Below are 19,090 nucleotides of genomic sequence, written 5' to 3' on the forward strand. Positions count from 1 at the left end.
TAACCCTATGAACATGTTTTGCTCAACGCTTGTGCGGGTTTTCACCGGTCAATTTTCCACATTCCAAGAACATACCAGTGATGTTGCTTAAGATTATTTTTATTCATCAGTCATTTCAATCTCAAGGCAAACAATTGATCACATCTGGACTGTTTCAGTTTTCTTGGAAGGTGTTTTTATTGACTTATGTATTTAACCTTTATTTAACCAGTTGAGAATAATTTCTCATTTAGTTCATGCACAAGGCTAGTAGGACAGCACTCGCCTGGGTTTCAGCCGATTTGTGCTCCAAGTTGGAGGCATGCCCCGAATGACATGGTACTGTCATTTCCAGAATGCAAAACTACAGTCGTTAAGATCAGCCTTGCTGAGCATGTTAGGTTAGTTGAAGAATCAAAACGTGAAATTGCAAATGTCTAAGGGGTAACTGGTCAAAGTCAACTGGGATAGGCTGTGACCTTAAGAATGTGCACCATAGAAAATGGATGGATAAATGTTTTGTTATCCTCATGCAGAATTTATTTTGAGTTTCGTACTGATTATTTTGTCAGAATCTAGGTCGCAGATATGTGATTTTTCTTGTGGTTTTTTTTTTAGCAGTATGTTTCCAATTTCATCGTGGTAAATTAGCAAGAGGTAGTGTATATACTTTCAATCTTTATACATTTCAGTGTGTATTTTTCTTCCCACTACTGCTGATATAATGCTTAATTAGACAGCTCAATCTGTCACACACTTTCATAGGTTAACCCTTTGGTGCAAGCACCTTTGGCTAAACAGCTTCTGGTGAATTTCAGGGTGAAACATCTGTCAAGGTGGTCTCCAAATCAATTGGTCCATCACATCTCCTTAATCACATAATCCAGGCCCCGATAAATACTGATTGGTGGCCAAGGCTTCCCTAATGGACCTCTCTCAATCCATATGTGAGGTGCATGTCTGCAGAAGGTGTGCAGAGCATACCGACACACTCACAGACGGTCCAATCTGGCTTGGAAGCAAAAACATCGGAGAGATGAGGCTCATGAATGACTTAAAGCATGGTGCATGGAGCCCAGCCCTCTTGGGATATCATTATATGGAGACGCACTGTGTTTGTGCCACCTTCCATGGTCTGTCAAAGTCTTTCCAAATCCCAAATGGTGCTCTTCTTAGGATATTCTCTTGGTGAGCCTTCACAGGTGGGTGAAAACCTGACTTATTCTCATCAGCCTGCTTTTCTTTAAATCATAACCCTTGTCATCTTGGAATTACTGACGTCAAAAACACCATGGTTTAGTGTGGGTTTTAGTTCCCGTCCACAGGTATGTGTTCTGATCGTACAGGTATGACAATATAATCCCATCTGTCCATGTGGCCCCAGATAGAGAAACTAATTGGCTGCCGCCTTATGTCCATGATATCGACCTTTCCTTGGCTGCAGTGGGGGCAGGTGGTCTTTGAAATAGGTGAAGCAGGGTTTAGTTGGGTGTCATAAATTCAATCAATTTTCTTGTTAATTATTTGCTTGCAGCCGTTGAGATTCCTCGCTAAGGCCCAATATAGCAACCCAGTTTGGCGAAAGATAAATGAAAGCTTCACTATCAGAGGAATTGGTCATACAGCACGAACAGCATTGTCGGTACCCTTCCGTAAATGGGAGAAAACCTCACAACTAAAAGACTGGAATTTGTCCAAAAGCACATAGTCAAGCCACAAAGCTTCTGGGAGAAAGTCTGTTGGACAGTAGACAAAACTAGAGCTTGGTTGGCAGTTGCAATAATGAGGCACACACACACACACACACACACACAAAAAAAACACTGTCGAAGAGTGTCTTGAATGTGAAAATACATGAAATCTCTTGAGGATCAAGTGATTCTGGAGTGAAATGGCCTTTCCAGTGTCAGAAAGCTTGGTTTCTGTCACAGGTCATGGGTCTTTCAGATGAATGACCTTAAACACCCAGGAAAAACTAAGAACAAAACATTGGACAACTCTGAGTATTAAAAGACTGTGAGAAAGAGCCAAAACATGCAGGATGGAGAGGGCACCTTTCATACTATAATTTTTGTCAAGATTTTTTTTTTTTTAATTATGCTCCAACTGTTGGAGCCTTACAAAGCAATGTTTGCTTTTCATTAGTAGTCACGTCAATGTTATTTCAATGAGCACGGTGGGTTTTTCTTTCTTTAACAGGCAAGTGGCAATGTTCCTGAGTGTGGGTGCCATTTTATTTTCTTCCTCCAATAATTCTTTAAGTAGCTCAGTGAGCAAGCCAAGATAAGTGGGAAGGAAGGGAATGACCTTTTAAAAAACATAATGTCCAATAATTCTCATAAAAATGCGGTGGAACTGAAAGCCTAGAGACACGCAAATTTGATTGGCTAAATAGAGACTTGGCCTCAGTTATTATTAATATTTCATTTTAAAACTGTGCACATTATGACCATTTGCTACCAAAACGGAGCACATTAGTCAGAATGGTAAATTCTTTCTCCTTTTACCCACTATAAGAATGCTATGAAACCATGTGGACAAACACAAATCTTTCTAGGGATTTATAAATGTATTTGAGTTTTACAGCTACAGCAGGAACAGGCCCCTCCAATTTGTAAGGAATTATTTATAAAATATTGCACTTGTACTGTAAAATTCAATCTGAGAACCATAATGGTAGAAACATGGAGAGTAATGCCAACAGATTTAAAAAATAATAATAATAATCGGGAAGACCAAAAGGACAGAGCTGCTTTGCAATGAGAAATAAAAAAAAAAAACCATGAGAACAATTTTAAACTGATATTTTTAGTGGAGAGAAATAAAAATTTATTACAAACAATAATGAGCATCGAATACTTTCTGGACCGACCAAATTCAGACAAATTGTGACTTAAAGCAAGTCAAATAACGAACACTCTTTTTGTTGTTTGCTATGTGAGAGTGTTTAGTACTACAAAAAGTCTCACAAAAAAGAACTTAGAACTCGGTCATCTTCTTGTGTGTGTCCGCCTTGTTTTGTTCTCTCTGGATGGACAGCTCCTGGGCTTTCTGCTGGGCCAGCAGCCGACGAGCGGCCGACAACTTCTGTTCCAGCTGCTTCACTCTGGACGCGTCCCTGTTATTTTTCATGACACAGACAACAAACAGATTAGGATGTGGAGAGAGATGGGCTGGATTTCGGGCTGCACTCTCCCCAATGAGTTGGCCGCATACACCGAGTCTCACCTTGAATCTCTGCATCTCATTTACACTTTTACCACATCCCTGAATTACAATGACTCATCACTTCAACACAACAAGTGGGATGCATTACATCGAGATTAAGGATGTCACATTTTTTGCTTGTAGAAAATAGACAAAACCAAACTAATAAAAACGATTCACCATCCACTGGGGCACTCTTTAGTTAAAGTATGAGGAAGGCTAATTTGTACCAAAGTTGAAAACTGCCAAATCCAACTTTTGACATGCCCTGAAATGTTATTCATAAAACCTCCTTGAAGGTAATTTCCAAAAAACAGTAATACTGACTTGCTGGTCTGCCTGCTGAGCGACTGGGTCAGGTTCTGGATCTCCTTTTCAGTCTGGGCCACCTTCTGGGCCACCTGGAACAACTTCACATTCAGGCTCCTCTTGGTGATCTTGCCCCCATTGTAGGCCTCCACCCCGGTGAGTGTAGACGAGCCAGCGGCCGTTGGCGCCCCCTCCTCGGATGCGCCGAGCTTGCGGTTGAGAAAGTCAAAGACAGTTCTGCGCTCTCCGTTAGTCTCCCTCGGCTTCCGCCGACGCTTTGGCCGACTCGTTTTCACGCCATCCTGTGTCTTGCTCTGAGTGCGTCTCAGGGTTAATTCGGCACAATGGTCCAATGATTTGCCTTTGGGTACAAGCACCGCCATGACGGGCTCCACTCGACCCTCCTGCGTTTTTCCTAAACCTGAGAAATCAAAAGAGGCAAGTTTGGTTCATGGTCTCCATTTGTATTCATGTCTCCTTCAATACACTGTCTGTGACACTCCAAACGTAAATCTTGTTCCCATTTAGAGTGAGGTAGATGATAAAGTAAGGTACTGTTTTAGGTGTGGTCCCTTTTTGATTGATATGTTGCAACCCCGAGCAACGAGGTAATGCATATCAATGGCACCGGGAAGAAAGAAATAACCAAGAACCAGTTCTCGTCTCAGAACCTTTGACCCTGTCATGTTCTGTTTTCACTTTCAAATTGAAAGCTCACCCTGTCTGGAAGCATCAAGGTGGAAAAAACATCCTGGACAAACAACGGCTTGTAATTCATATTTCTGGCTGTAATCAAATAAATTGCCTGCTTTAGCATGTCTTGGCAATGTTACCTTACACTTCAGATCATTATAAGAGCAAAAAGGAAACTCAGGCTGATGTTTCGTGTCACGACTTTGACCTTTTACTTAATTGCAATGGCAGCGAGTGCTTTTGCATGGCTATAGGCTTGTGTCATAAATCAATCATCAATTTCATTACCCTAACTAGCAAGCGGAATATATTTGTCCCCTCAAGGCCCAATTTGCCCAAAACTGACACTAAAGTGGAATATTTACAGGATACACAGTGGAACCTCAATGGTCGAACACCTGTTGCGGAACTCAGATTGACCGCAGATTAGTTTGTTTTCAAAAAAAAAAAAAAAAGAAAGTCAAGGACTTGGACAATTTGCAACCATTTAGCAAACAGCGTAGTATACATAGTACATCACATTTCATTCAAAATAATTGCGCCATAAGTACATTTTCACCAACCTTTGCCATATTCATAACCCATCTTGAGCATTAGCTTGGATCCGATGCCTCTTGTGTGAGCCTCCCAACCTCCAAAAATTGAAGTATTTGTTGCAGTCGATTCACTCATGGACTCCAAAACTGTTGGAAAATAAGTTTCAATCAAGCACAAAGTTCAAAATGGGATAACAAAAGTAGTTTTATCATGAGAAAATTTCAAAAGAGGCATTGTTTGTCAAATGTTTGCTTATTTAGGGTAAGGACCATGTGGAAATGACAATCATGAAGAAAATGTGTGTTGTACCAAAGTGTAACTTTTCCTCTAGAGTCCTTCATATACAGATAACTGAAATTTTTGGAAAAGGGAACAATCCACAATGTCATGCAGTAATAAGTCAAAGTTTCCCACAACCCATGTAGAGTAAATATTCCCATTCTCAAATTCAACAGTACCGCCAAAACCAAAGTCGAGTCTAACATCTAATTGAAAAATACCTTTAGCATAAACCGAATCATCTTCAGCATCTCCCGGGTCCGAGTCAGAGGAGAGTGGGTCGTCTTCTCTCAGTGGTGGGATGATGCAGTCGGCTTCAACCACAGCATCTTTTAGCAGCAGAGAGTCAAACTTGACTGTGTAAAAGCCATTGTCGATATCTAAAAGGGAGGAACAAAAATATAACAACAAACAAGACTTTCAGTGATCTTTATTTGTCAAGCAATAAGGTTTCTGGCATGGCTGATTCAAAGGGATTGGAAATGAGTACAAATTATTGTGATTTAAAACCCTGTAGTATCAATTATAACAGAGCACTATCATGTTAGAAAAGGTTAGATGTCAATTTGTTTTTTGATTGTGCAGCTCTAATCTTGACTAGTAAAGTCTTAAATGAGCCCAGTACCTGTAATTCTGGCTGGGTACCAGATGCCATCCTCATGTCGTGTCAAGCAGGACGAGCCTTCCTCAAGGTTACTGAGGTCACAGTCCAGGAAGTCTCTGAGCTCCGACACGTACACCACTTCACCATGGGAAAACCTTTGCGGAAGGTGAATAAAAAGACAAGGCAAGGGATTCTACTAGTGTGGGTTTAAGGATGTCAACAATAAAAGAGACACGATTTTCAGTTCATAAGAGTGTATCCCCATTGAGGGGAGAAAAATACTGAAACATCATGCAAAGAGCCATTTTTGGCAAGTTAAACTAAGGTCAAAATGGACACAACACATCATTGAGAAAAGTATTTTGTATACATATGATTCTATATTCAAGTAAAAAGAGTAAATGCAATCATTTTCTGGAGTAATAATTTAGAATTTTAATACACTGTCAATTTACTGCTGTAGAATTATACCAGCGTTATCGCAGTATATTACTACTTAGCCAGAAAGAAAGAAAGAAACTGAAAATTCTGTTTGTATCATAATAATGATCAACATCATCACTCACACAATGACAATTTTGACAATATGGCTTTGCTTACTATAATAATTATCATCTTCATTATCACTCACACAATGACAATATTGACAATATAGCTTTGCTTCCACCTGCTGGACAATATTTCCAAGCACAAATGCATGACTAACCAGTGATGAAAGTGTAGGTAAAAAAAAACATTCCCCAAAAAACTGTTACCTGCAGTTATCCTGGAAGCGACATTTATCTTCAAGATAGAACGGACATGGTTTCATGGACTTTTGCGTCGGATAAATGTACAAAACTCTAGCTCGTGCCTCCTCTCCATCTGGTTCCTCTGCCCCGACCACCATGGCATTGTGGTACTCCAGGGTCCCCCATGATGTCCTGTAAGGTGCTCTTACTTTGGTACCACTCAAAGTATCTACGTCCTCCTCCTCCTCCTCTTCTTCACGTTCATCTTCTAAACAATTGTCTGTGTCCTGATCTCGTTCCTTCGATTCAGAGCTAGTCCCCGAAGGCTCCCCAAGCTCAGTGTAGAAAGCAGCAAACTCAGACTCCAAATGGCCTTTCGTGTCAGCCGCAGGCTTTTGGGAATTGCCCTGCACTCCACTAGTGTCCTCCAGGGAAGCCAGAAGCAGACTCTTTCTGAAAGACAGCAGGCTGGCCTTGGTGAGTTCTATTAGCTGACACAGGTCCTCTTTCAGTTTGAGCAGGTCACACTGCTGAGAGGGATCCAGGCCAGCAGCCAGCGTGGCATCCACCTGCTGCAGCTGGGCTTCATACATCGAGATTGCACCCTCCAGAGTTTCTTCATCCATAGTGTCACTCCACACTGGGCAGAATGGCAATGAGAGGCATCCAGCCTTTGGGGAAACTGCAAGGAAAATGGATAATTTAAAACCACTTTGGATTAACAACCACCGTGTGTATCATACACGCACACAACTATTTGAACTTTATTTTTGTATTAACGTAACTCTTCTGACTTGCGTTTGTAAAATGTACTTGTAAAATTACTATGAGGCTGTCTAAAAACGCACACACACACGCACTTTCGATTTGAAATAATCGTAGTCAAAACATCATTTGTTTGATCTGATCCAATCAATTAATTGTTAATTAATAGTTGCAATGAATACATGAATCAAAATAAGTTTTGATTTAAAAAGTAGATATGTAATTATAATCAAAGCAAAACTGTTTTGCTTTGGAATATAAAGATATCCATATCTTTTATTGGAAAGAGATATAATTGAAGGAAATGTCACATTTACAGTAACCTAATGGCAATTTCATTGAAATTGAAAATGCCAAGAAACTCATTACATTGTACCCTCTCGAATCGTACTGTCGAATCAAATCGTAATCGCACTCAATGAAAAGAACCAAAACATTCCACTTCAAAATAATCGGTCCTTGAATCGTATTGCACCCGATGTATTGAGAGAATGTATCGAATCATCATTTATTGGAGAAAGGCACACCCCTAAACGCAAGAGTGTGAAAATATTATAGCATCGGGTAGAAAGATATCTGCGGTGGAGTGGTGAAATGGTGCCAAATAGTAAACACGGCTTGTGTACATCAGTGAAATTTGTCAGTGTTTACATGGTCAGGGCACTTCACATGCAACATTGAGAAAATAGAAAAATGAAGAGAATAAAGAAAAATGCATGGATCAAATGCAAATCTACGTCTAATGTACACGAAACGTCTAGAAATCGCATAAGGTTTTGTCAAACTTGTCAGTGTAATACATTAATTAGCAAGTCCAGCGCTAAATTACATAGGAGCAAATGTGGCTAAAGTGTTAGCAGCTTTCGAGTCACCTATTAGAAATGATCACAATAATCCCCTGGCATTACCTTCGTTATCTGGCTAATTGTCTGAAACTAATGCCACGACAGGAAGGGTGATTAAAACCTAAAACGTGAGCAGTAACTGAAATACTGCATAAGAGACGAAGACAGTGAAAATGTGCACCGGCTGAACCAAAACAGTTTTCACGAATATCACGTCCGGCGTTACATGTCAAGTTGCTCCGACGTTATCTTGCTCCCTGTCTCGAGTTACGACTGTTATTTTAAGACGAGTTGCGCAATTTTGTGTTTCATCACTGCAGATTCGTCACAGCGACTTGGAAATTCCCTGATTCCAAAACTGTTCAAATTCTCAATAAAAACACTGAACGAAACGTCTCGTTTGCATTTCCGACTAGCTGCAAAAAATAGTAAACACAAAAAAAAATTATAATAATAATAATAAAAAAAAAAATACAAAAGTCGTCAACGGGATTTGAACCCGTGACACAAAGAAATAAGAACAGTTTACATGGCAGAGCTGTGTTATCGCAACACAAACTCATCAAGATAGATAATGTTTAATATAGCCAACAACACAAAATTACCCAGCGAGGGTACACGTTGATCTGGCCCGCCAATGTTAACTGGTGGGGGGGCTAATGTTACCATTGTCTGATGGGACCTCAGCATCAGCTGTCATGCGATGTTTGGATGCTTTAAGGTAAGCAAGTTCCAACAGAGAAGAGTGCGCATGGAGGTGTGTTTTTTTAAACACATATATAAGTGCTTATAAAAAGAAAGAAAAAGTGCAAACGAGACATTTGGTTCAGTGTTTTTATTGAGAATTTGAAAAGTTTTGCAATCAGGAAAGTTCCAAGTCGCTTGTGACGAATCTGCAGTCGAAAGTTCCAAGTCGCTTGTGACGAATCTGCAGTCGCGAAACACAAAACTGCGCAACTCGCCTTACCATTACAGTCGTAAGTCGAGACGGGGAGTAAGATAACATGGGAGCATCTTGACATGTAACACCGGTCTATTTTTTTCCAAAGTAAAAACACGTGTAGTGGACAAACCAGCAATTGAAATCTTCCCTTTCTTTCACAAGAATTAACAAATGTGCTTATAAACTGAATTAAATTTAATTTATCGTTGTATTTGAATATTGAAAAATACTCAGCATTTTCGATTGATACTCGTGTGCATTTATTTTTGAAGACGCTTCAGAAGTAGATTTAGTTAACGTCTACTTGCATTTTGGTCCAACATAATAAGCGTCATGGTTGGCGCAAGTAATGAACGTCACCAGCAGCCAATGCGCTTTTATTTACTTTTCTTGCAAAATCTTTTGCGCGTTTTGTGATGTAATATGGATTTTCTGAGCGTATCAAATTGAAGGTATGTGGGTAGTCCTAAATAATGCACTAACACAGCATGCGGGACAGGAAGTCGTTTCGCAGTATTTAGATTAGATGACTCAGATGCTAGATGCCAACAATGTGGTTCCTACTTCAGTAGAGTAGAACAGTGATTATAGTACTGTGCATTTGTGAATATTGACTTCAGATTTTTCTATGCAAATATGGATCATGTCAATTGCTGTTAAAAGTAGACAAATGTCTGAAATTCCAATACGAAAAATGTATTTCTCCTAGTTATCAACTAATCATTTGTTTGTGACACCAACTTATAATAGTTAGAGAGACGGTTAAACAGATTTTTTATCATATCTAAAAGGTGATCCTAGTGAGGAAATGCGGTTTGGAGGATGAATAAATAAATGAATGATACAGAGCTCTCTCATGTTTGATCCTACCATACAGAAAACGGGGCTCAGCTGCGATGCCTCCAACCATGGCGCTTATCAGTGATCCAAAGATTGCCTTTTCCTACCTGCGTCCAGCTTGTGTCCTGTTAACCCGCGTGCCGACTTTGAGCAATGTTGAGACTTTGAGTTCTCAGTTAAAAGAGGTCAACGATGCCACCTTGCAGCAGCTCCAAGATTATGTCCTCTTCCCGCTCCGCTTTGTGCTCAAATTGCCCGGGCCCAAGAAGGACAAAGTGGTGCAAGCTGTGGTTGAAGCTATGAGTCACGTCCTGGAGAACACCTGCGTTCAGAGCTGGCAGACCCTCCATGAACTCTTCTCAGAACTCTTCCTCTGTCTGTGTTCCCCTGAAAATCCTGGAAAACCTGCAGATACATCCGAGGAGCTGAAATTAACGGCACTGCGATGCCTGGACGCCCTGCTTCACGCTGCATATGGCGATATTGTATTCCAGTTTTTTGAAAACAAAATGCTGCCTGAGCTGGGAGCTGCCGTTTCACTGCTTCTGGCTTTAGCTGAGAAGGAGAAATCCAGAGATGTTCAAATAGCAGCCTTGAAGTTCTTCCAGGTGTTGACTCTGCAATGTGACTGCAATAAGGATCATGTAGTGCTCTCCTCAGATGAACGCGAAGCTGAAGGCAATGCTATGGCTTCATTCTTACCTGGCGTTACAATGGCAGTTGCCAGGATCATTACTGGAGATTTGAGACAAGGCCACGGAGTCACAGTTAGAGCTATCAAGGTACCATAAGTTCTATTTATTCCATAACATGGTTTACTATTAATTAGTTGTCCAGTTGTGGTCGACTCACCAGATTTAAGTCATTTATAGGTAATTGTCCATTCATAAAATACATAAAATAAGAATAATATAAGAGAGTTTATGGACCGATCTTTGAAAAGCAATTTGAAATAGTCTTTTCACATTATGTTTTCATTTAGGTTTGGGCCAGGACCGTCAGCCTCGTCATGGAAGATACTCAGCTTCAGTCTAGTGAGCCGTTGAAATCTCCCTCAACAGACCTAGGAAAGATTGGCCAGCTGATCATCCATCGCACATCGGACTGGGTGAAGAACACGTCAGGAAAACTGTGCATGCTTCTAAAGAAGATCCTGTCTAGTACGGTGGCACACCAGCACTGGAAAGTTCGACTGGAGATTGTAGAGATGGCTGAGCACCTGTTGGACAACTGTACTCACTCTTTGGGCGAGTGTGTTGGGCTGCTTCTGGAGGCACTGGTGGGAGCAATTAATGATGAAGATCCCAGAGTCAGAGATAGGTTTGTTTTTATTGCGGAAAGCTCAATAACTGGTGATTTATTACCTTATTCCAGTTACCTTTTCTTCTTTGCAGGTGCGAAGTTGCGCTCAGAAAGGCTTCCCAGAAAAATCAGATGCCTGTCAATGCTGACGATATCAAATGTAAAAGCAGCTCTCAAGCATTCACTGATGTCCTGTCAGAGAATCTCCACTCTTTGGCCACTTCACTACCCAGACTGATGCGGACCTCTGATGACCAGAAGAAGCTGTTTGTCCTGAATGTCTTTCTGGGTTATTTAAAGCTCCTCGGACCACTGGTGTCTGTGGTGCTGAACTCTGCGGTGCATCTCGAGAGGATTTCAAAAGCTCTGATGCAGGTAACAAGCACAGTGTCGTGAATAAATTCCGTATTTTGTAGAAGGAAATAGCACGGGTGGAACATGTCGCCAATTTACGTTCCACATTATTATGCAAATGATGTTTGTCTCAGATTTTTTTATAGTCAATGCAAATGAACTCAGCATAACTTTAAAGTCATCAACTGTTAGAGAATATTTTGAATGTTTGAACTATTGTGTATATATGTATATATATATATTTTTTTTCATATATTTTCATATATTTTTCAAAAATAGAAACATACATTTTGTTAAAATGCACTGTTCTAAACTATTTTGTACAGCAGTGTCAAGACATTTTATTGGTTGCGAAGAACAGAAAATATTCACTTTCCTGAATTTGCAGCAGCAGGAGGTTTCGTTTGTATTGCATGAATTAAAAAAAATGCATTTCAAAATTAACTCCATTAAAATGTACTCCACAAAAGTGAAATAAATTGGTTACTAAATATAAATACATCATTGAATTTAAAAGTCAAACGAAAAATAATCAAACTCATCTTGGGGGAGTGATTATTTTAAATACCACTTAGAGAGAGCATGTTAAAGAGAGTTAAACTACTGTTTAACATACCAGCTTTGAGATTGAGAATTCATCCATCAATCCATTATGCAAACCGCTTAACCTCACGAGGGTTTCTCAAGATTTTGAATAAATGACAACTGGACAGTTCAGGTTGTTTTAGATGTTTTTAACACTTTTCCTGATTAAAAGAGTTCAACACCCACACTTCACCTACTGTCATTGCACAAACACAGTTGACAATGAGAAAATGTAATAGTACATTTAAAGGCAAGTGTGTACTTATTTACAGAATCACAGCTTTCTGCAAAGCTGTTCAAATAAATTGCTTTTTTCTCAGGTGCTGGAGTTGGACATCACAGATGTCCGTATTGTAGAAGAACGAAGTCACTATACCACAATAGAAACGAGCTCAGATTCCAATCACTCGACTCGTGTACGGAGGAAGCATTTTCTTTTCTTTACAGATGAAAAGATTTTTTCTGTGCTCACAGAGATCTGTCGGACATTAGGTATTGGGATGTCATCTATTTTGCATTTTATGTTGTGTAGCCATCCAAATCCTTGAAGTCATTCTACTATGTTTTACTCGTAGGTTACTATGGCAACATTTTTCTGCTGACGGACCACTTCTTGGATCTGTACCGACAGTCGTCAGCGTACCGGAAGCAGGCCGCAATGGTTCTTAATGAAATCATCGGAGGCGCTGCTGGCATGACTCTCATCACAGAGAGAAAGTGCCTGGAGGATGAGGGTGGAGGACTTCCTCCATCTCAGGAAGACCTTAAAGCAGCTGTGATGCTGGTCATGGAGGAATACATCAGCCTCAACAACTGGAACTTGATCACAGTCAATGAGGAGACTGACAGAGATCGACTGGACCAACAGGTGAAGCCAAAGATGGCTTGTTTAGCTCTTATTATTTGTTCAGGTTGCAAATACTTCAAAATTCTTACCCACAAACCTTTTTCTTTATTTTTGTTTAGTGTTCTTGTTTTTAGATTTTGGATTCACTGTTCAAGCATTACGCTAAATGTAAGAAATGTTCAGTGTCAAAATAAACCGTAAATATTATAGATTTTTTTTAAAGGTTATTCCATAATGATGACAGAATTTGGGACTGCTATTTGACTGAATTTAATTCATGTGATATACTGTATTTTAAGGAAATCAAGGAATCTCAGTAATCCATAAAGTTGTGTTACTATTTGCCCATTTTCTTTCTGTAGCTACTGCGGCCGTCCGTCCTCCTTTCCATATCCAACAGTCATGCGGACCTCCTTCAAGTCATCCCTTCTTCTCGTGCCTCCCCGCCCACTTCAACAGTCCACCAACTCAATAGTAACATTTGGCAGCTGTGCATCCAGCTGGAGGGTGTGGCCTGCTTCGCTCAGGCCCTCGGACACCGCTTCCGTCCCCTGCTAATGACATCATTGTACCCTGTACTTGAGAAAGCGGGCGAGGAAACGCTTCTGATCAGCCAAGCAGCACTGGACTCCATGTGGGACATCAGCAAGGCCTGTGGCTACTTATCCTTGAAGGAATTGATTAATGAGAACTCAGACTATCTGCTCAATGACATCTCGCTTAACTTGCAGAGGCTCAGTCAGCATCCGCAGGTCAGTTTTATAGTGCAAGAAGCCCTTTAAAGTTCTTGCTATTCTCACACTTGGTCCATTCCGACCCCCCGCAAGCAACTAAGAACATTTTATCTGTTTTAGAGGATGTTATTCAGTTTAAGAATCCTCTGCACGTAATTCAACCTCGGTGTTATCGATTTAGCCCTGCCGTGAAAACGAGTACTGTACCCGTATTTGACATCCCGCCAAAAATGTGTGTAATTTCCTCCCGCTCCAACAACTGTTTGAATATTTGATTGTCACCATTCTCGATACATGGAAATACACTTTAAATGCTGTGCGCATATTGTGGACACTTACTGGGTTTGATGTTGTCGTCGTCCTGTTATCCAGGCTCCAAGGGTGCTGACCGTGATGTTGACTCACTCTGACTCCACTTTGCTGCCTCTGGTCCGAGACATCATCCAGGATGTTCTCATGGCCCTCGACCTCAGCTACGATCACACCACCTCTCTCTTTTGCTCTGTACTGCACGCCCTCATGAAGGCACTCGGTGAGATCTCACATTTGATAACACGGAAGGAGCGGACTCTAATTTATATTCCTGTGTGCTTTTAATCCAGCGAGATGGTTTCCTTTGACTTCTGGAAACACCAAAGAGTCTTCCCGGTCAAAGCAAACCTGTGCCGACCAGGAAGTCTTTAATATCCGCCAGTTCCTGCTGGACTACCGCAAACAGAGAGAGTTGGCAGAAGGCATTGGAATAGAGGAAGATGACCCTGAAGACTTGGGTAGGAATTTGTAGCTGCAGGACTAACCCCATGCAGAGGAATGTGCAATGTAAACCCAAGTATGCAGCATTATCATGAGGGGTTTTTTTTTGTGCAAGGGATAGCTGGATGAATTTGCCTTCCGAGGTCAAGTTAGTGTCAAAGTATAAGCAGGTCTCCAGGCTGTTTATTTACTAGGAAATGTGTATGTCAACCCAGTGCGATTCAATGAAAATTGTACTATTTTGTGATTCATCAGTGTATGAACTGACACATAACTGTCTTTGCAGAGATTAGTCCCCCCACAGATTTTCAAGAAAACAATGATACTGATGGTTGTGATGTGGAAGCAGAACTTCCCACCCACCTCAGCATTACCAAAGACGTTATGGAGCGTTGTATTCATCTGCTGTCTGACTCAAATCTCTACCTCCGACTTAAGGTACTGTGGCTAACCCTAACTTTTCTTGGGGCACACACAGCAGACTTATAGCCAAACAGAATGCATTCTTGTACGTGCCTCCTTAATTGCGTTTTCCACCAGGTGCTGGATGTATTGGAGCTGTGTGTTAGTGTGCTGAGTGAGAGGGAAAACGAATTGTTACCCATGGCCCATCGTTGCTGGCCACCTCTCTTGCAGAGACTGACCGCTGATGACCCACTAGCCGTCCTCAGAGCCTTTAGGGTACGTACAAAATAATCAGACAGTATTATGCTTACATAGAAGCTCCTACAATCCCAATTTGGATCCCTACCAAATAGAACATATGTGCTTCTACCCTCCAGGTTTTGTGTACTTTGGGTCATACTTGTGGTGACTTCCTGAGGAGGAGAGTCTCAAAGGAGGTTTTGCCAAAGCTTACCTCCTCTCTGGTTAAGCAGGCTTCCATTAGTGCCAAATCAGGACCGGTCTACACTCACACGCTGGCCTACAAACTGCAGCTGACGGTACTTGAAGGGCTGGGCTCACTTTGTCAGAACTTGGACCTGGGTGAGTGAACACACAAATATCCACCTAATTCCTGGCCGGGCATGCTGCTGTAACAGTGCATAATGCATCACCCAAGCTTTGAGAACGATTCTGTAAATTACTGGTTGCCCCCCCCCCCCCATTCATTTAAAAATATTTAAGAGATTGGAAAAACAAAAAATGTGGGAGCCAAACCACTCATATAGTGGGTACATGACCGCATGCACGTCCATATGCAGTTACACCAGCAGATGGCAGACATACAACAGTGGAAAATAGTAACTACACCGAATGGGTATGTGTACAATTAATAAAGAGTTATTTACTTTATTCGTCTATTCAGATACACAAAATAGACATTAACTAGTTGAAATCAAAACATGCAGGATTGACATTTTTTTTATCCAAACACTTTTTATATTGTTTAAACACTGTAAACACTGTACCTTAAAAATAATTGTTTTATTGCTCATGAGATTAGCTTTATTTGGAAGAGTCTAACTCCGTTGCAATCTATACATAAACAGAGAGCAATTACAGTGTGTGTGTGTGTGTGTGTGTGTGGGGGGGGCGTGCACGTATTCATATTACTTCATGTCTCACAATACTCAGTGGAATGTAGTACGCCTTAATTTACAGAAACTGCTGCAAGCATTTTTTTCCCCCTCAGGGTCAATTTAATTGCCAGTGTAATGAGAACCGTTCCAGTCAATTTACAGCTTATATTCTTTAAGGAAAATCCTGCAGGGAATTGTTGTATGGTTGAGCCAAGTAGCGACAAGTAGTGTTTAGTTCACTCATTTTTTGCCATACTCATTAAAACCAAATTTTCTCCTATCAAAATGTGAGTAAAAATTGCCTTTGGCAACATGGATATTTTTTTAATTATGTCTAATTTTCTTCAGGTAAAAATATTTTTCTTTTATTTTCCAAAAGTTAAAAAAGTATACATTGATTTTCCCCTTTCCTTGGTAGCTGTTGTTTTACATAAGATAAAGTTACCGCTGCAGCACTTGAAATCAATGAAGCACCTCCTTATTATGAATGCCCAGTCAGCAGCTCAAAAGGTGCACACGTCATGCATGCACTCGATGTGCTACGTCATTGGTAACACCACCAAAACTAAGTACTGCCCATACCCATGTCATCTGTGGTAGCAATTCACCTCTCCTTACCTTTACATGGTAGTTTAATATTTGTTAGTGGAAGTTACAGTTTTTGCGACATAGTGTGTTGTTTTTTTGTTTTTAATGAAGTTGAACTTTTATTTATGCTTTCCCCCGATAGCACAAGAAAAGACTTTCTTAGCGAGTTGTTGACCATGTCACCGAGCAACATAAGAGAGAAACAGTCTGCATGCCGCATCACTCGCGTGAATACCGATTTGGCTCCAGCTTGCCTTTGGAACGCCCGCAGCAAGCCAATTAGCGAGCCTCAGTCACACAGCGAGCCGCGGACACCGAGACGGCAACTAAAGTATTATTTGTCCGCCGGTCGGCTCTATCTGCTTCAATCCCACCTTTTCTTCATTTAGCACAGAACCACGAACAGCACCTGAGTATTTGTGACTGCTGGTGCTATATTCCAAGCATCCACAAAGAAGCTGGTCATGAGTACAAGCAGCAGCAGATAGAAGAGAAGAAAGGGGATAGAAGTGGTAGCTGAATAATCCCATTGAACTGGGAAATGTGCACTGCTTCTTTTATTCTCGACACGCCGCGAGTGTGGGTCGACCCGGAGAGAGAAATCGACACGTTTTGAAATGAGGCTTGAAAGGAAGCCCATTTTGCACCTGAGGGAATGGTTAAGTGTCTGCCGAGAATGTGAGGATTGGACAAGAGGTGTGTGTGGGGGAGGTCGGAATGAAGAGAATGTGATGAAAGAGTTGAAGCAACGCAACGTAGAAGGGAAAGAAAAGTGGGCATTTGCCAGGTTGCGATAGTCCAGTTAGGGTGAGGCAGGGTGATGGCTTGGTGTGCAGCAAGAAGCCAGCCAGACATGAAGGAGTCGCTTGGGCTTTTTACACCAACCCACCACCGCTTTAAAATAGGAAAGGGGAGCAGATGAAAGCCTGATAAGCACAACCACCCTGCTGTGAGTCTGCCTCGCTCTACCAGCCCTGCTAAGGGTTTAAAGATGCAAAGTCTCAAAAATTCTTCTCTTGTCTTCATCTTTCATCGTCTTGCAACAGGGATATTGAACAAACTCTGAAATGCTCTGAGCGCCTTCTGTCCTTACCAGTGTTTTATTGAGCAGAATAATTTGGCCCCCAAGGAGTTGTGCCACAGTGGAGGTCGGCGTGGATTGAGTTTAATGTTCTCGTGTTGTCCTTCTTGAGGTGGCAAAATTGTTGTCTCCGACTGCACTTCATTTTGCTTCAAGATGTAATTAATTAGTGACCAGTTCAAAACAATTGGCAGAATCTTGTGGAACCTTGAAAGTTTAACACAGTCCAGTCTATGACGCTGGTTCACTTTCCAATTCCAAAACTACTTTTGGATAGTTTTTCTTGATCTTTTGTTCCCGTTTTGTTTACTGTGTATTTGCAGATGAAGAAGACTTAGATGTTGTTTGCGATGCGTGCCTGCACTACCTGAGCTGCAGACAACCCATCGGACTGCAACAGGCCTGCTTGAGGTAAAACCAAACATCACCGAATCTCAGTAAAAGCCGTCTTTAGTTGCCAATGTCGAATCGTTCATTATTGGAATACAGTCGTGAATAAGGTAAGATTTAAATTGCCCAAGTGTGAACTCAAGATAATCATGATGGATCTTCATCACCCTTCAAAATTACTTCATTGAAACCAACTTTTATGCTGAAGTGTTGAAAAGAATCCAATTACTCGCAAATATTTGCAAAACGTCACCTAGATTGAATTGAATGTTTCTCTCTTCTACAGTGTCTTCCACCACTTGATCCAGGTGGACCCCGATGCTTTCTGGTTGACGTTAAATGAGATCCACTGCCCGTCTTCCTTTGTTCCACCGCATCCCGACCTGCAGCCAGTGCAGTTGAGCGGGATGGGACGCCCCAGAGACGAGTACTCGGACAATGTCCTCAAATTACTGCGGGAGGAATTTGGGCAAACTGGTGATGAGTAAAGTTAATTGCGACTGATGCACTTCCAATGGACAATTGACTTAAGAAGAGGACTCGTGTTTGTACAGATGTTGACATTTTCACTGAAGTTCTAATTTTCTATTATCAACCAGGTAATCTTTACCTGTTACTCACATCTTTTCATCGTGTACTCCCCCACCCCCACCTAATTATGATTAACAAAGTAATTTTCCTGAATATACTGAAAAATTGTTTTCCAAAACAATATAAATGCAAATGATGGTCATGATGTTAAGTCATTTCCATTCAATGAACATTAATTGACCTGAGTGTGTTTGTCACTCATCTGTATTCCAAATAAATACCTCATTGTTACAACCTTGCTTGAATTATTGTCCTTCATTGCTAAAACAAACCATCTTAAATGACTTAGTTTCTATTATTTGCACCTTTTTATATATTCATAGGCTTTTACGCTTCTAAGTGTAATGAAGGAAAGTGCGTCTGCCGAGCAAAAAGTTAATGAAACGAGGTGAACACTGTGGCGGTAGTCTTTGAACGGCCTTCCTTCTGTTATTCACGAGCAGACGACATATCACCCATCATAGCATGTTATTGCTCTTAAGCCTTCACCATTCAGGTTATGTTTCAACAATAGAGGCCCAGTCCTTCTCCATTATCGCATCACCTTTCTGGTCGGGTAAGCCACCTCATAGCGCCGTGATGAATGTACCAGGCCTCCAGTGTGAGGAAA

At 41.1% G+C, this 19,090-nt stretch overlaps 2 protein-coding genes across 3 annotated transcripts; one reads left to right on the top strand and one right to left on the bottom strand.

Annotated features, from left to right (window-relative positions):
* Positions 1–2,599: 2,599 nt before the first annotated feature.
* Positions 2,600–8,177, bottom strand: zgpat (zinc finger, CCCH-type with G patch domain). Of its 2 annotated transcripts, none has more exons than XM_085914395.1 (7): positions 8,013–8,177; positions 6,364–7,021; positions 5,630–5,763; positions 5,226–5,384; positions 4,752–4,871; positions 3,514–3,916; positions 2,600–3,097 (listed from the first exon to the last, which is right to left on the bottom strand). In XM_085914395.1, the coding sequence occupies exons 2-7, from the start codon at positions 6,963–6,965 to the stop codon at positions 2,959–2,961; spliced, it is 1,557 nt and encodes a 518-aa protein (XP_085770521.1). In that variant the 5' UTR covers positions 6,966–7,021; positions 8,013–8,177; the 3' UTR covers positions 2,600–2,958. The 2 variants fall into 2 exon arrangements, with proteins under 2 accessions (XP_085770521.1, XP_085770528.1); XM_085914402.1 differs by having other exon boundaries at positions 7,977–8,177.
* Positions 8,178–9,206: 1,029 nt separating this feature from the next.
* Positions 9,207–18,545, top strand: tti1 (TELO2 interacting protein 1). Its single transcript, XM_085924300.1, has 14 exons — positions 9,207–9,344; positions 9,770–10,514; positions 10,715–11,052; positions 11,127–11,409; positions 12,294–12,465; positions 12,549–12,841; positions 13,183–13,572; positions 13,927–14,086; positions 14,157–14,324; positions 14,594–14,745; positions 14,848–14,988; positions 15,090–15,294; positions 17,823–17,910; positions 18,176–18,545. Exons 2-14 carry the CDS (start codon positions 9,789–9,791, stop codon positions 18,375–18,377), a joined length of 3,318 nt encoding a protein of 1,105 aa, XP_085780426.1. The 5' UTR covers positions 9,207–9,344; positions 9,770–9,788; the 3' UTR covers positions 18,378–18,545.
* Positions 18,546–19,090: the final 545 nt, after the last annotated feature.

Source organism: Syngnathus leptorhynchus, chromosome 1, assembly GCF_054491065.1.
Source record: "Syngnathus leptorhynchus isolate UIUO chromosome 1, UIUO_Slep, whole genome shotgun sequence".
Taxonomy (NCBI): domain Eukaryota; kingdom Metazoa; phylum Chordata; class Actinopteri; order Syngnathiformes; family Syngnathidae; genus Syngnathus; species Syngnathus leptorhynchus.

What these genes read in the sequence shown, in the direction of transcription:
- zgpat (XM_085914395.1), bottom strand. Translation starts at nt 6,965, where the DNA reads ATGGATGAAGAAACTCTGGAGGGTGCAATCTCGATGTATGAAGCCCAG. An exon ending in CGCTTCCAGGATAACTGCAG is followed by an intron (nt 5,764 to 6,363) that starts GTAACAGTTTTT and finishes CCTTCCGCAAAG; the next exon opens with GTTTTCCCATGGTGAAGTGG. An exon ending in CTCAGCAGGCAGACCAGCAA is followed by an intron (nt 3,098 to 3,513) that starts GTCAGTATTACT and finishes GAAAAATAACAG; the next exon opens with GGACGCGTCCAGAGTGAAGC.
- tti1 (XM_085924300.1), top strand. Translation starts at nt 9,789, where the DNA reads ATGCCTCCAACCATGGCGCTTATCAGTGATCCAAAGATTGCCTTTTCC. An exon ending in AGATGACCCTGAAGACTTGG is followed by an intron (nt 14,325 to 14,593) that starts GTAGGAATTTGT and finishes CTGTCTTTGCAG; the next exon opens with AGATTAGTCCCCCCACAGAT. An exon ending in CTGCAACAGGCCTGCTTGAG is followed by an intron (nt 17,911 to 18,175) that starts GTAAAACCAAAC and finishes TCTCTTCTACAG; the next exon opens with TGTCTTCCACCACTTGATCC.